Here is a 14,476-nt window from a genome sequence, read left to right as displayed (position 1 = left end):
TCAGATATCATTTGATGGGTTTACATGCACTGAAGCATTCAGATTCAGTCGCCATGATCAGAACTGGAGAAACTTATTGTGAAAATGTTACTAGAGCCACTGCGAGTACATCACTTGCTCACCAATGGATTCTCTACAGTGAATGGGTGCCAAACAACTGATCAAAACCACTCCAGTCCATTAGTTGTGAAGTGAAAAGCTGCATGTTTGTAAGAAACACATCCATCAAGATACATCTAACCCACAATTCTGGCCAAAGTTCATAATCCATAATCCAAGTGAAAAAGTCCATCTCCTGTTGTCTCTTTCATCAAAATCCACCAATATATTTGTTTAGCACTGTTTTGTCTTATATATTTGTTCATTTGAGTGATGCGAATTACTGTGACGTTTTTATCAACTGTTACTCTGACGGCACCCATTCACTGCAGAGCATCCATTGGTGAGCGAATAATGCAACACTTTTTTTTTTTTTTCAAATCTGTTCCAATGAACAGATTGGGTGAATTATTCCTTTAATATACTATGTTTCAACCCAAACAAGGCAGATGACTAAAACCTTTATTATTACAGTTTTATAATTGCAGACAATACAGTGTGCTTTTTATTATTTCTTTAATTTTTATCATTTTTGACCATGCACCTGTTCTAGTTATGTGTGTCCCACTACTTCAAATTGAAACAGTATATTTTATATTTGTAAATTTGTCAGTATACTTGCAATTCTGTTTGCTGCTGATGCTGCAGAATTTCACTAACTTTTATATCGATTTCTTGGGGGCATTTGTCTGGTTGTACTCTGATGGTAGGATACAGGAGACAGCTGAGGCCAGCCATAGACTTAAGCATAAATATTTGTGCTCAGACTCCACACACTCCTCCATCTCCTGCATAGGACGCTTGAAGCTGTGTGTGTGTGTGTGCGTATGTGTGTGTGTGTACTAGAGAGAGACAGAGAAATTCTTCAACAGTCTGCAGGCATAGGACATCACCTAACTTCACCACTTATGACACTTTTGCACTTGCAAAGAGTTTTTTTCTCTTTCTTTCTTTCTCTGCCTTTCTTTCGTTTTTTTCACTCAACCGTAATGGAAAATTACCTCAGTCAGATATGAAAATTACCCTTTTGAAATCCCCAACTGTAGGTGCCTTCAAACCCACAAATAACATCGTGTTTGTGTAACCTGACAACCATTTTCGGCATTTTTCAACTGCATAGTGCTTCTCAAACACACTCAGAAAAATCTTCTACATTTTATATTTATAATTATATGCATATTGAAGGTACCTATCAAAGGCATTATTTTTAAGCAAGATCAGATTCTTTATGAACAAGTGATGAGAAGAAATGCTTTGGTGTGTGTATGGGTGAAGCATGTGAAGACTGTTGCATGCGGATCTAAAGCAGACAAAGGTGAAGGCAAGAGAGGAACCATCTGCAAACGTGAACCTGCTGAATGATGTCTAGAACACACAGGCCTTGGACATTGTGTGCGTGTGTGTGGTCAGTTGCGGACATTAGGAGGTTTATGGAGAATTAAAGATTTAAGGCAAGACACTACAGCTGAAATCTTTCATGCACGGGTCAATTTCGGGATATTTTGCTTCCGTAACTTCTTTCAATATGTTGAATCCCATCTGTAAAAACATTTATTAGGTCAAAGGTCAGAATTTTGAACCTTGCTTTAGGTTTTCAGATTTCTGAGAATGAATGCAAATGAGTGCATATATAATTAGATAATCCCTCATTTGTATATTTAAACATAACATTTCATAAATGTGTAATTCCAAAACAATTGCCACGATTAATCAGCTGGGGAAAGTGCGGTGATATCTATCATCTAACTTGTTGATCCAGTTCAGCTGTAGTGCTTTGCCTTCAGCAAGTAATATATTGCTTATCTTTTATTGATCTCACTCAGGCCAACATTACTTTGAGCCCCATGATTTTGAAAATATTAATATATAAAATATAGAAGATGTATATGAGACCAAGTATTTTGTGCTGCCCAAAAAACAGTTGGAATAAACATTTAACATGTCATCGATTTGGACAGAATGTCTTGGACGTTTTATGTGCAAATGTCAAAGACAGAAACTGCATCTACACAGAGCATACTGGAATACAATGTGTCTAAATAGAAAATGCTGATTGGCAGAATATCAGACCACCGTGACCAACTAACACTGTTTATTGACTCAGAACACAGACATTTCCAGACCTAGTTACCAAAAGACGACAGTGTATGCAACTAATGCACACAAAATAACAGAAATGTTTATTTTTTGAACCTGTGCTCTGATTTTGGACAAACCACTGACTCTTTCTTTCCACAGAAGCGAGACCCGTATTTTCAGCTAAATTGTGAAATCTATCACTCATACCTGGTGAATCCCCTGCAACAGCGTAGGAACACTTCAAAAAAGCAGGCATGGACAGCATGAGGCACAAATCTTTGAAAAGTAAGAATATTTCCCAGAAATAAAGGGGATACATGTAAAAATTGCATTGCCAATCCTTAACTGCAGTGTGTGTGAAGAAAACACCAGACTCAAATGGCACAGTTTATATGTGCATATATCCATATAATACCCATAACCTACTCACATATATGAGAAAATGCTAATTATATAACAGTTAAAACATTAACATGCATTTCAAAATGGCTTAGTATTTGGTTTGTCTCTCTTTCTTTCTAGTAAGCAATGGAAGCAAGAACAACTGAACACCTGTATAAAGCAGTCGCACGATGCACACAAATGTACTCATTTGATTAGTGACTTAGAAATATTTTCTTCATTTTACGTTGTTCAAAATCATAAAACTCCCTGTTTATTTATGGGTATAAATGAAATGAAACTATTTTTTTTTTAGCTACATGTAAATAAAAAAAAATGTTGAAAGTTAGTCAACTAAAATAAATGGGTTGCAACCACTTACCTTAAAAAAATGTAGTAAATTAAATTAATAGTTTTTTTTTTTTACAGTGTACAAAAGCTAAAAGGTACATCGTTGTACCCTGAAATATCCATAAAAAGCTACATTTGAGTACTTTAAAAGTACATAGTACCTTTTTAAAGGATAGCGGCCCAGTGACAGCTTTTGTACCTTTTATTCTGAGTGTGTAGCCTCAGACTTTTGGACCTGATTGTATATGTGTGTTTTTTTTTAATGCTTTGGCAATATAAACCCATATTTGTATAGTCAAGAAAGAGCACAAACAGTCATAAAAAGAAGACACGGCCTTTGTCATTTGTAATTAATTGTATTGAGGTTACACTTATGAATGGACTCAGTGTGTCTGTTTTAGTTCTTACGTCAGGGGCCTTTTTTTTAGGGTTGTCGCTGTGCAACATATTCCTGTCCCCTTCCTCAGAAGAGCCTGTGGTGCATGTAAAGCCCCGGCATACGACGGCCAGAGGAGCAGCACACCAATCTTAAGTGTGAGCATCAAAGGCAACAGCCTCTGTCTTTCCGTGATGTAAAGATGAAAAACTGCAGCTGTGGTATTTATGATTAGCAATGAAAGAAACGAGCTGCTCATTTAACCAAGACTCATAATAAACAAAACCACAAATCTGCAGCAAAGCCTAGCGCTGCAAGGTGATAACTGTGTGCGTTTGCAACTTCATACCTGTGTTTGTGCGAGCGTTGGGTTGCTATGGGTGTCTTCCTTCGTGCCACTTTGATTCAGCATTATTGGCCAAAGATTCATTTTGAAATAACAAAGACGCACACGAATCGTTTTCTCGACATATATTTTAATAACATAACAATTTAAAGTACAATAAGAAATAGAAGCTACTGTTTATAAAACTCTCCAGCGGAACATAATGATGGGCCAGCATCAGCCTTATCTATACAGAACTGTATAAGCAGACAGGTCTTTAAATTCCTTAAATTTGACTTTTTTTTTTTCTTTCTTTTTTTTTTATTTCATATAAAAGAAAATCGCTACATTTTGTCCAGCGCTACCTTTATTTTGTTTTTCCCACGAAAGCACCAGCTGTCTGCATCTCATATTTCAAAGTTTATAAAATATAAATTATTGAAAAATATCAAAATGTTTGTGAACTAAATACATTAAAATTCTCATTTTAACAAAAAAATACAGAAATATAAAACATACAAAATAAGGCAAAATTGTGGGGAAATAAAAACAACACTTCGTTAATATGAATATGCATGTATGTATCTGTCAAAGGTGTTCATTTGCACACAAAATGCATCGCTTTTGCAACTTTTACAATCAGGACAAAGATGCATTATGATTTGGACCTTGTCAATTTTACAAAAAAAAAAGTCATGTAACATGTTGCTGGCTTTCGGTTGTAGCTTTAACAAACTCACACTTTCCTCTTGTTATTCCAGAGAGACTTTTTTAACACTATAAACTGCTTGTTCAAGTGATGTAGCACTTTTGTTGTTGTTCATGGCAGGACGGTTGCAACTGAAACCAGCTCATCTCTGAATTAAAGACTTTTATTCTGAACTCTCATGAATGTGTTCCCAGTTTATTGTTTAATCTAGCCATTTTACGAAACGTTATCTGTAAAAATAGACAATTCCAAAGCTACGCCAATCAGGATGGGTAGCATATTCTGCCACTGTAAACAATACGGTTTGTTTTCTTAGAAGAACGTTCTTTACTTTGGCTTTTCCCACAAGGTCTTGTGTACGAGACCCTTCCCACACAGTAGGGCTGAAGAAAACACACATTGAATCTGACTGCCATTTAAATACTGCTAACACTTTTCATGTGCAGTTTTTCCGAGACACTAATACAACTCTGACTAAAATACTGCATTTATCTGAGCCATTACAAAACTTGCTCCCATGGTGAACGTCGTGGCGTTTGTTAGCCAGTCGTAGCACACGCCATCATCTTCAAGTATCAGCATGATCTTAACCTTATATCAGCCACTAACAGTAACACTTTCACAAACCATCTGGGAACTCAAACGCAGCCCAACAAGATCCTTCGTTTCTGCTGCGACGTCCATCTCCAATCCAGATGCATGCTGAAGCGTGCACTTTTTGCAACATGGCTAACTTGGCCACGTCTGTCTCAAGTTTAAAACGGCCTCACTTTATGGCTTTCGGTTCATTCTAGTGCTGCCAGCAAACCGTTTGAAGCCCGGTTGAGTGACATTTCAGTTGTCACCAGCCCACACGTTTCAGTCAACCTCGAGAAAACACAGCAAGTTCATAAAGACGGTGTGCTATATTAAGGCAAAACTTTATGAAAAAAGCATTCACGTACAAACAAACCGAGGCAGGAAACATCTGATGTCTTTTGTCTTAATACAAGCGATAAAACGACAGCTCGTTTTCACCACAAGCATGTCACCGTTGAGAAGCCAATGGCCGCTTTAATTTGTGTCTAACTCAAACTCTCAGTTTGACTGAGGTACGTCTCTTTCAGCTGAAAAGGGCGAGACTCAGGCATATATTTTGATCTGGTGATCAAAAACAGCGTTTTCAGCTATGGACATTGTGGTAAGAGCAAGCCATAAGCGAAGAGACTATCTAAGCACAGTTTGACTTCAAAAAACCTTCATATGAAAACGTACAAAACGGTGCAATCTCTGTCCGGACAGCATCGCAATACGACAAATTAATACTGACACATATAGATCTTTAAGAAACCATAAAAAAATTGTAAAATTTTTATTATTTCGGTCCGGCTGAGAACTCTTCCTCGTGGTTGGGTACGCAAGGAGACAGAAACAGTAAGCAACTCAATCGTAAATATTTCTGCGATATTCCTCTTGTCTCTAATTTTGGCAACGTGTTTAATAACAGGAGCGTTCAGTCCAAGAAATGTCCATCTCATTGTCCTCGGTTCCTTCCCGGTGTTTGTGCTACTGGGTCAAAATGTCAGTTCTACCTGGACTTAGAGTTTTCCCTTCCCGCAGAGCTATAAACAATACAGACGCGCAAAGTCTACGGATTCTAAACTTTGGTAAATGTTTTGACGCTTCCTCTTTTTTTGTCCCGTGTGAGTTCAAAACAAGACTGGACCACGACTAAGTGTTAAGATGGAATGTGATTGGACCCAAAAATGGACGCCCCGTTTTCTTTCCAGGGTCTGTGAGGGACTTTTTCAGCCTATTTTTTTATTTTTATTTCCAACGTCTGAAGTTTACTCATCCGTGTCGGGCTTCACGTCTAACATGGTGTGCAGCTCTTCGGGAGTGTATCCCAGCAGGCTTTTCAAGTCACACACAAAGCGGTAGACGTAGCGCTTGCCGGACGTCTTGTGGATGATGTTTTTGTCGTAGTAGTAGCGCAGACCGCGACTCAACTTCTCGTAGTTCATCTTGGGCTTGTTTTTCCTCTTGCCCCATCTGCGTGCCACCTACAGGTCAGAGAGACAGGGATCATGAACATGAGATTAATTCGCTTGTGCAACCATGCTGCTGTCTTACTTGCAGTAGTGGTGCCAATGTATAGCGATTGTATCAGATACTACTAGAGAAAGAGCGATCGTTGGTTTTCAACTGATAAATGGCACCGTGTGGTTTGAGAGTGAAGAACAGCAGCCAGCTACCCACTCATTATTTAATATTTGCATTTACCCAACTAGTATACATATACATGTAACTCCTATACAATATTTTTGTTTTCTAATAATTTTTTTTTATTTCTACTTTTTAATAAATATTGGTAATATGAGCATTTAAAAAATTACTGTTACTGTCATGGTATCAATTGGTGTAAAAACTAAAAATACATAATAAATCTACATGTAAAAAATACATATTGGTCAATCTGTTATAGCACATGATTTCCAAATTGTACCATGGAATTTATTTAGTATGTCAATGTTTTTCAAATATATATTCAGTTATTACTATAGTGCCAGTATTATTATAGTATAATTGAAATATTATAGTTTTTGTTAATATTTTATATTATAATATAATATTATAAAATTTTATATTTTCAGTTTTCATTTTAATTGCAATTTTTAGAAAAAAACATTTGTCAATTTTGTCTTTTTTTTAAAGTCAATATAGTTTTTATTTCAGTTTTAGTTACATTAGCACATAAAGTAAACTAAGTGAAAATTAGAAATGTTGGCTCAGTTTATTTAATAAATAACCCCCCCCCCCACCTTTTTTTATAGTCTAATCCTCCCCAACTACACCGGCAGAAAGCTGACTGTATAACAGCTCACCTCATCAGGGTCAGAAAGTTTGAACTCCCAGCCGTCTCCAGTCCAGCTGATGAAGGACTGGCAGGATTTGTCTGTCAAGAGCTCCAACAGAAACTGCCAGAGTTGGATGGGTCCGCTGCCTGAACAGAGACACAACACCACCACTTAATACAGTCCCATGGAGGATGTTCACAACAAAATCTCAATACCACATACATGAATCACATATCAAAGTAGCATGTTATTACCATTCTAGATTTTTCAGTTCTAGGTTTCCTACTGTATTAGTGCATTAAGTTTTTGTAACCCGGTCCAAACTGAGTCTCACATGCCATCAGTCTGCATGAAAACAGAGATGGCTGAGACACAATGGAGTATTGACTGGCTACTGCTCAGACTGCATGTCCTACTTGAGCTTTGGACTCTTTATGTGAATTCCAAAGCACTGACATCATTTGGATTTTGCCCCAAGGCTAAATATCTGGCAGATAAATGCGTTTGATCACACAGGCCATGATGTATATGTCTGCATGTCGCCCGGGTGCATCTGAAAGCATGCATGTGTGTGATGTCGACATGTGTGTGAACGGCTGTGTGGGTGTGAGAGAGCGAAGCCCTTGGAGGACATCTGCAAACCGAGAGGCTTTTCTCACAGGCTCCAACATTGCATTCGCCCCTAACCGTGCCGGGGTCAACTTTAAAGACTTTAGCCTTTCTGCACGGTGAAATATGAAATGCACAGAGACATCTGAAATTTTGCAAACGTGCATGTTAATGCATTTGATTGTGAGAAGCGATTTAAGGACTTGTGCGAAGGGTTTATGCGGTCATGTTGACCTACAGCGAGATATCTATCCTGCAAGGGTTTCACAGCGTGTAGGCAACAGCAGAGCAGCTCGTGCACCCGTCTAGATAAGCTTTGCTTTTTTCTTCATCTTGTGGTTTGTGTGCATTAAAATGAACCGTCATTTCATATAACACCTGCTGCAAAACAAGAGCGAAGAGAAGAGAGAGACTCAATTTTCCTCACAGAAGTCCTGCAGGTTTAGGGATGCACAATATATAGGTACCATATTGATTATCAAGTGGCAATACTGAAGTTTTTTCATTTAATAGTGGGCTATCAATATTGGATAATTAATTGTGCATGCTCATTTTCCCTATGTTTACATTTAGATTACTTAAGATGTCATTTTACAGCAAAATCAATCTAAATCAATCAAATCAATTTAAAAAAAAAAAAAAAAAAAAAAAACTTTTTTCATTCTGTATAATTTAATGTTGTGATGATCATTTATTTAAACAAAGGAGTATAAAGAAATTAAATCATATTAATGTACTGCTTATCAGCAATAAAATAAAATATGAAATGTATTTTAATTATTTAAAATTATTTTATTTTTCATTTATTTAAACAGTATTATAAAATTTTAATCACTTTCATTTTTTGTTCAAATAAATAAAAATAAAATAAAATAGTGTAATCAGGCAGAAGTTTAATATTGGTGCAACCCTAATTTTTATGCTTTCAGGGTTTATTTTAGATTAGCGCATTGTTCAGAAGACACATTATGTCACATAATGTCGCAAAGTAATAATGCCACATTATTACTTTAAGCATAGGCTGTATATGCTACATTTATTCAGTTACTTAATCTGCATTATTCCTTTGGTGCATTGGGTGGGAAAGCAATGCACATGCAAAATACATGGCGATAACAGCAGGCACAATTCATTCCTAGTGAATTCCCCACTGCGCGTTACATCCAGCTAAAAATATCCTTGCCGATAATGCAATAAAACACTAATGCAATTCTGAAACTGATTATCTCATCAACAATTCAACAGTTCATTCTAACCCTCTCCCTCTCTGTCTGTCTGCCTCTCTTTGTCTCCATCTAAACATATGAATCACAAAAATCACTCATCTGGATCAATGCAGTAATCTGTTTATCTAGGTAAATGCATTAAAACACATTCCATAAGCTCGGCTACTGTAACACACCCTCATCAGACCCAAAGAGGTCTGGAACGGAAAGCAATCGGTCTGTCCTACATGCCTGAACCAAACCCTCAGACTGACAGACAAATCCACCGTGGACTTTCAGCAAAGCTTTAGGAGTACATTAAGGCCACTTTACTTGAAGTGAGTGCATGATTACTGCAAGCAAAGGCAAGGATTTCTGAAAACAACTTGGATTGCTAACACTGAGCTTAAAAGGATAGTTCACCCTAAAACAAATATGTTTGTGAGAATTAGTATTTATGCCTTCATGTCATTCCAGATCTGTATGACTCTCTTTCTTCCATAAAACACAAAAGAGGATGTTTAGCAGAATGTTCACGCTGCACTTTTCCATCCAATGAAAGTGAATTGTGATCCAATATCCAAAATACCTAAACGTAAAGGTAACACTTTACAATAAGGTCCAATTTGGTAACATTAGTTAACTACATTTGGTTAACATGAACTAACAATAAAAATACTTAGTTAATACTTCATCTAAAATACTAATCTTAGTTCATTTTTATTCTGACAACTAATGCATTATTATAATCAAATGTTATTATTTGATGGACCTGGAAATATTGCTAGTTAATGCATTAATGGATCCTTATTGTAAAGTGCTTTCAAAGTTGTCTTTGGTTCTTGAGTGTTTTAAAATGAGACAAAGTTATCATAACGTTTCAGAAGAATTGGACTGTCATTGTCATATATAACTATCTTTAGGCCACTTTTATGGTGCTCTTTTGTCATTTTTGGAGCTTGACCACCCAGTCCCCATTCACTATATGGAAAAAACAGCATGAACATTCTTCTAAACGTCCTTTTGTGGTCTACGAGTAAACGATGACAGAGTTGATTTTTTCTTGGTGAACTGTCCCTTTAATGTCTTTATAAGGAAACTGCCCTGTAAAGTTAAAAATCAGCCATCGCTGAAGAAAGTGTGTTGCGGTACTGTGGTTGTGCTGCTCTCCTCACAGATCTGATGGATTTGTACGTGTGTATGTGATTAATGATGACAAACACGAAACCTCAGAGCTCTGTGAGCAAATAGATCTGTTTTGTCACTTGCTGTCTTTATCTACCTCATCTATGAACTCTGAAGGCTGCTGTGTTGACACTGCGGTAACACTCGTAGAAAACAGGTAGCTCTGTCCATTCTAGAAATATATTTTGCAGTATTCCTCATGCATGTGCACATCTACAGAAACAAACGCATTTTACAATCTCTCTTATGTGATATATGACTATAACGTCTCGGATCTAGTATGGAGAATTCCAGACGACATCCAACTCAGGTACAGGCAAAACGGTGCTTTATGTGTTCAAAGGAACCTTAGCTTCCCAAAATAGAAATACACATAGTGAGTGCGGCCTGTGTGTGCGTTCTTTTACGGTAGGGAAGTGTTTTCTGTTGCGTTTTCAGATATATGAGCAGGTAGGTTTGAGACGTATGGCACAAGGTTAAAAAAGCCCCTCGAAGATGGGCCGATAAAGGAGCTCTCATCTTAAGTGCACAGGGCTGCTATCACTTTGTGCTGCACCCTCTGTTGCCACGACGACCTGGGAAATGGGTTGAGATGTGGGCCGCAGATAAGGAGTACAAGATGAAAACAGCAGAAAAAGAAACGGAGAGCTGGTGGCAGTGACAGAAGCGGGGTGGGAGGGAACGTGTGTTTTGATGTGAAGAGGCCGGGGTGTGGCGTGTTTGCTGGTACACGAGCCGCTCGCAAAAACACTGCCATGACTTTCTTACAGTCATGTAACAAATGTGGCTCTGCGGTTACCAAGTGCACCGATGCATTCAAAACTGGTGCACGACTCGTCTTCACCGATCTGCCAGCAGCCGTGTCCCAGTAACATGAGACGAGACGTCTCCATTAGCAGGACTCGTGCTTAAACGTGTGATTCGAAAAGAATGCTGATTTCTTTTTTTTCATCATTTAATTTGTCACTATATGTTTATGATATGGCATATGATACCATATATATATATATATATGGAATAACATCATATGCTATTTAATATGATGTTATTTTATGTATGATATATGAAGTAACATCCTATGCTTTTTGAGATATGGAATATATCATATGGCATGCAATATGACACATGAAGGAATAACGTGCTTTTTTATATGATATGGAATGCAATAAGATATACATTATGATATATTGAATAACATTCTTTTTTGGCATGCAATATTTAAAATATGACATGGAATAACTCATCACGTGCTATTTGATATGATGTTATTTGCTATATGAAGTAACATCATATTGTTTTTGATATATGAAATATATCATATGGGATATATAAATATGACTTATGATGTAAGGAATAACATGCTTTTTCATATGATATGGTATGCAGTATGATTTATAATATGATATATTGAATAAATTTTTTTGATTGATATGGTATAAGTGACACAATATGGCATGCAATATTTAAAATATGACATATGGAATTACATGTTTTTTTTCATATGAATATCACATGCAACATGTGATATGATTTATGATATATATATAATAACATGTTTTTAATATTCTATGGTATACAGTATATGATGTATAATATAATCTATTATGTCATATATGGAATAACATGTTTTTTGATATGATATGGTATGTTATATAAAATATAATAATATATGATTTATGATATCATATATGGAATAGCACAACATGCTTTTTTGATTCTTTTTGCAAGATATGGTATTTAATATGACATGTAATATGATCCATGATATGTGCAATAACATCATATGGTTGTTGATTTGATATATACAGTATATGATATGGTGTGTTACATGATATACAATATCATATGATTTCTGATATATAGAATAAGGCTTTGTTTAAATGATATAGTATATAATATAAGATATGGTATTTGATATCATGTTTACATGGAATTTCATGGTACTTCCAACAATACCTTGGTAATAATATGGTATCCAAAAAAAAGTATTTTGGTATTTTTTCCAGTCGTACCATGCCAGTACCATGGTACATATTCAAAAAAACATTGCATCACCATGCAACATAATACCATTGTACCATGCTCATCATCTTTTTTAAATAGTATAAAAGTACTAACTTCAGTAAAGTTATTGTTGCTGGTCTTGTGTATGACTGGGCTATGTCTCAAGGCGCTGGTTTTCAGTCTTGTGCTTATTTGAATTCTGACTCATTTGGGTTTATTGCATGAAGAGGTTGTGTGCATGAGAGGAGAATGATTGAATGCGGGGTAATGCTGACCTGTGTAGCCAGCAAGCGCAGCCGCCGGGATGACCGGTTTGTCCTTGCTGAGGTCTGAGCGCTCCCGTACATAGTCTTTGAAGGTACCCTTTGGTTTGTGTCCGTGCAGTGCGGTGGGATAGTCCTCCGAGTCGAAACTGTCATAGGAGGGAACTCTCTGTAGGCTGTTGAATGATGACTGACTACTCCAGGACTGCGTCAGTCTGTCGCAGCTCTCGAAACTGTCAATGCTCTCAAACGAATCTTGACCTCCCAGCTTACCTGCGATGGAGATTTCACTGTTATTAAACATCATTCAGTCATTTTTAATTCCACATATTCAAACAGACAGGGTTTTGATCTGACTCATGTTGAATGGCAAAGTGGAGCCATGTGCATTCTTCAAAATATCTAAAATAAAAATAGTATGACAGTAGTATAGTGACTTTTAAAACCAACAGGCTTTTCCTTTAAAGATCAGCATCCTCATTTATAAAGACATGCATAAAATGTTCCATTATAGTTTACTAAAACTAAACCAAAATTAAAAATGCTATATAATTAAAGTTAATGTAATAAAATAATTAAACCTGAAAAAAAAAAGTTTTGTACAATCCATATAGGCACACACTCAACAAAATAAAAATGCAAAATGTAATCATATAAAAACTAATTTAAAATATTAATAAAACTATAATCTCAATTGTGCTAAAATAACACTGAAATGTTCCTAAATACAAATGTGCAACAATTTCTGAAATGTATTTGTTTCTTTTTTTTTTCAGCAAAATATATATAATTAATTAATTTCAGGGACATATTTATTACAAAGCAGTAGCCTGTTTGCACATATAATAATATTAATGCAAATCATATTTACATTGTAATAAACAATGCTTGATCATTTTAATTTATGAATGCATATACTGCAAGTATATAAGAATGCTAGATGTTTGCACACTTACTTTTCAGTTGGTGTACACAAGAATATTTTCCGGTCAATTTTTGATTTTATAAATCCTGATTTGTTCCTCACTTGTTACATAGCATAAACTCCATGGAATTTAGGATCAAATCAGATTGTATGTGTGTTTTAAAAATGAGTCCCCTGACATTTATTTCTATCCATAAACCCAATGTCTTTGGTTGCAGAAGGTGCAAAATTTGGCAACTACACCAGCCACAGAAGTTCACAAGCAGTCTAGACCCAACCACGTGGAAAAATCCAGAACTGGTCCACACCACACTGTGTTTTTCTTACACAATTTCCATGTGGAAATATTTGGGTTTTCTCTAATTGGACGAAAATCAAAACAAATTGCTTCTCTATTTTTGGCCAAGCTGGAGATAAAAGGCCGGTCTCGATTGAATGTCAATTACAGAATGAAAGATAATACAGAGCTGGGACTGATCCTGAAATCCTCAATTGAAAAATTGAAGCCACATGTGAGTTTGGTGGCACCACAAATGCTTTCCCACGCAGGAAAAACATAGCACCGTTGCCAAAGCTGGGATTTACTCCAGAGTGCGTACCTAGAGGGCGAAACCCCAAATCTCTGCGTTGTTCAAAAATATACAAGCGACTTTAACAAATCTCACCATCCAATCCAAATCGCAATCATTTGTTCAGCTGCACGATGGTTAGACAGGAGCGGTTTATTCGAAACCAGACGTATGTGAGATAAAGTTACTTCATGAGAAACCCGAACGCTCTTTTCACACTTTACACCTCTCGCTCCTTACGAGAACCCAAGGTTCACAAAAACACCTCGTACCCAAGTAACGTAACCTCACATGGACGCCTTGACACAGAAGACGGCTACCAGCGCTCTGTGGCTTCAAACATCTCTCACTTTGAAGCAAACACCTTTGTTTTTCTCTCCTTTTTCCCCACCGCACTTGAGAGCATCTCGAGATGGTGTAAGATAGAACCACAAACAAACCGAACGGTCTACTTCATTCCCTGGCAATGCGTGCATAACTGCAGTAATGCGAGATGAGAACGGCGTTTCGGAGACCACACACTGCTGATCACTGCGGGGGTGATAGGGATCAATTTAAG

The 14,476-nt window shown here is 36.7% G+C and overlaps 1 protein-coding gene across 4 annotated transcripts in view; it reads right to left on the bottom strand.

The window, feature by feature from the left end:
- Positions 1-3,749: 3,749 nt before the first annotated feature.
- The window catches only part of LOC306843195 (protein c-ets-1-B-like), a 46,613-nt gene continuing 35,886 nt past the window's right edge, over positions 3,750-14,476 (bottom strand). For all 4 annotated transcript variants that reach the window (XM_079374514.1, XM_079374516.1, XM_079374515.1 and 1 more), the window contains 3 exons: positions 12,436-12,696; positions 7,185-7,303; positions 3,750-6,362 (listed from right to left, as the gene is read on the bottom strand). In XM_079374514.1, the coding sequence (XP_079230640.1) occupies positions 6,147-6,362; positions 7,185-7,303; positions 12,436-12,696 (596 nt within the window). In that variant the 3' untranslated portion in view covers positions 3,750-6,146. The remainder of the gene's footprint in view (positions 6,363-7,184; positions 7,304-12,435; positions 12,697-14,476) is intronic.

Source organism: Barbus barbus (genome assembly GCF_936440315.1).
Source record: "Barbus barbus genome assembly, chromosome: 23".
Classification (NCBI taxonomy): Eukaryota; Metazoa; Chordata; class Actinopteri; order Cypriniformes; family Cyprinidae; genus Barbus; species Barbus barbus.
This window is presented reverse-complemented; position numbering and strand designations above follow the sequence as displayed.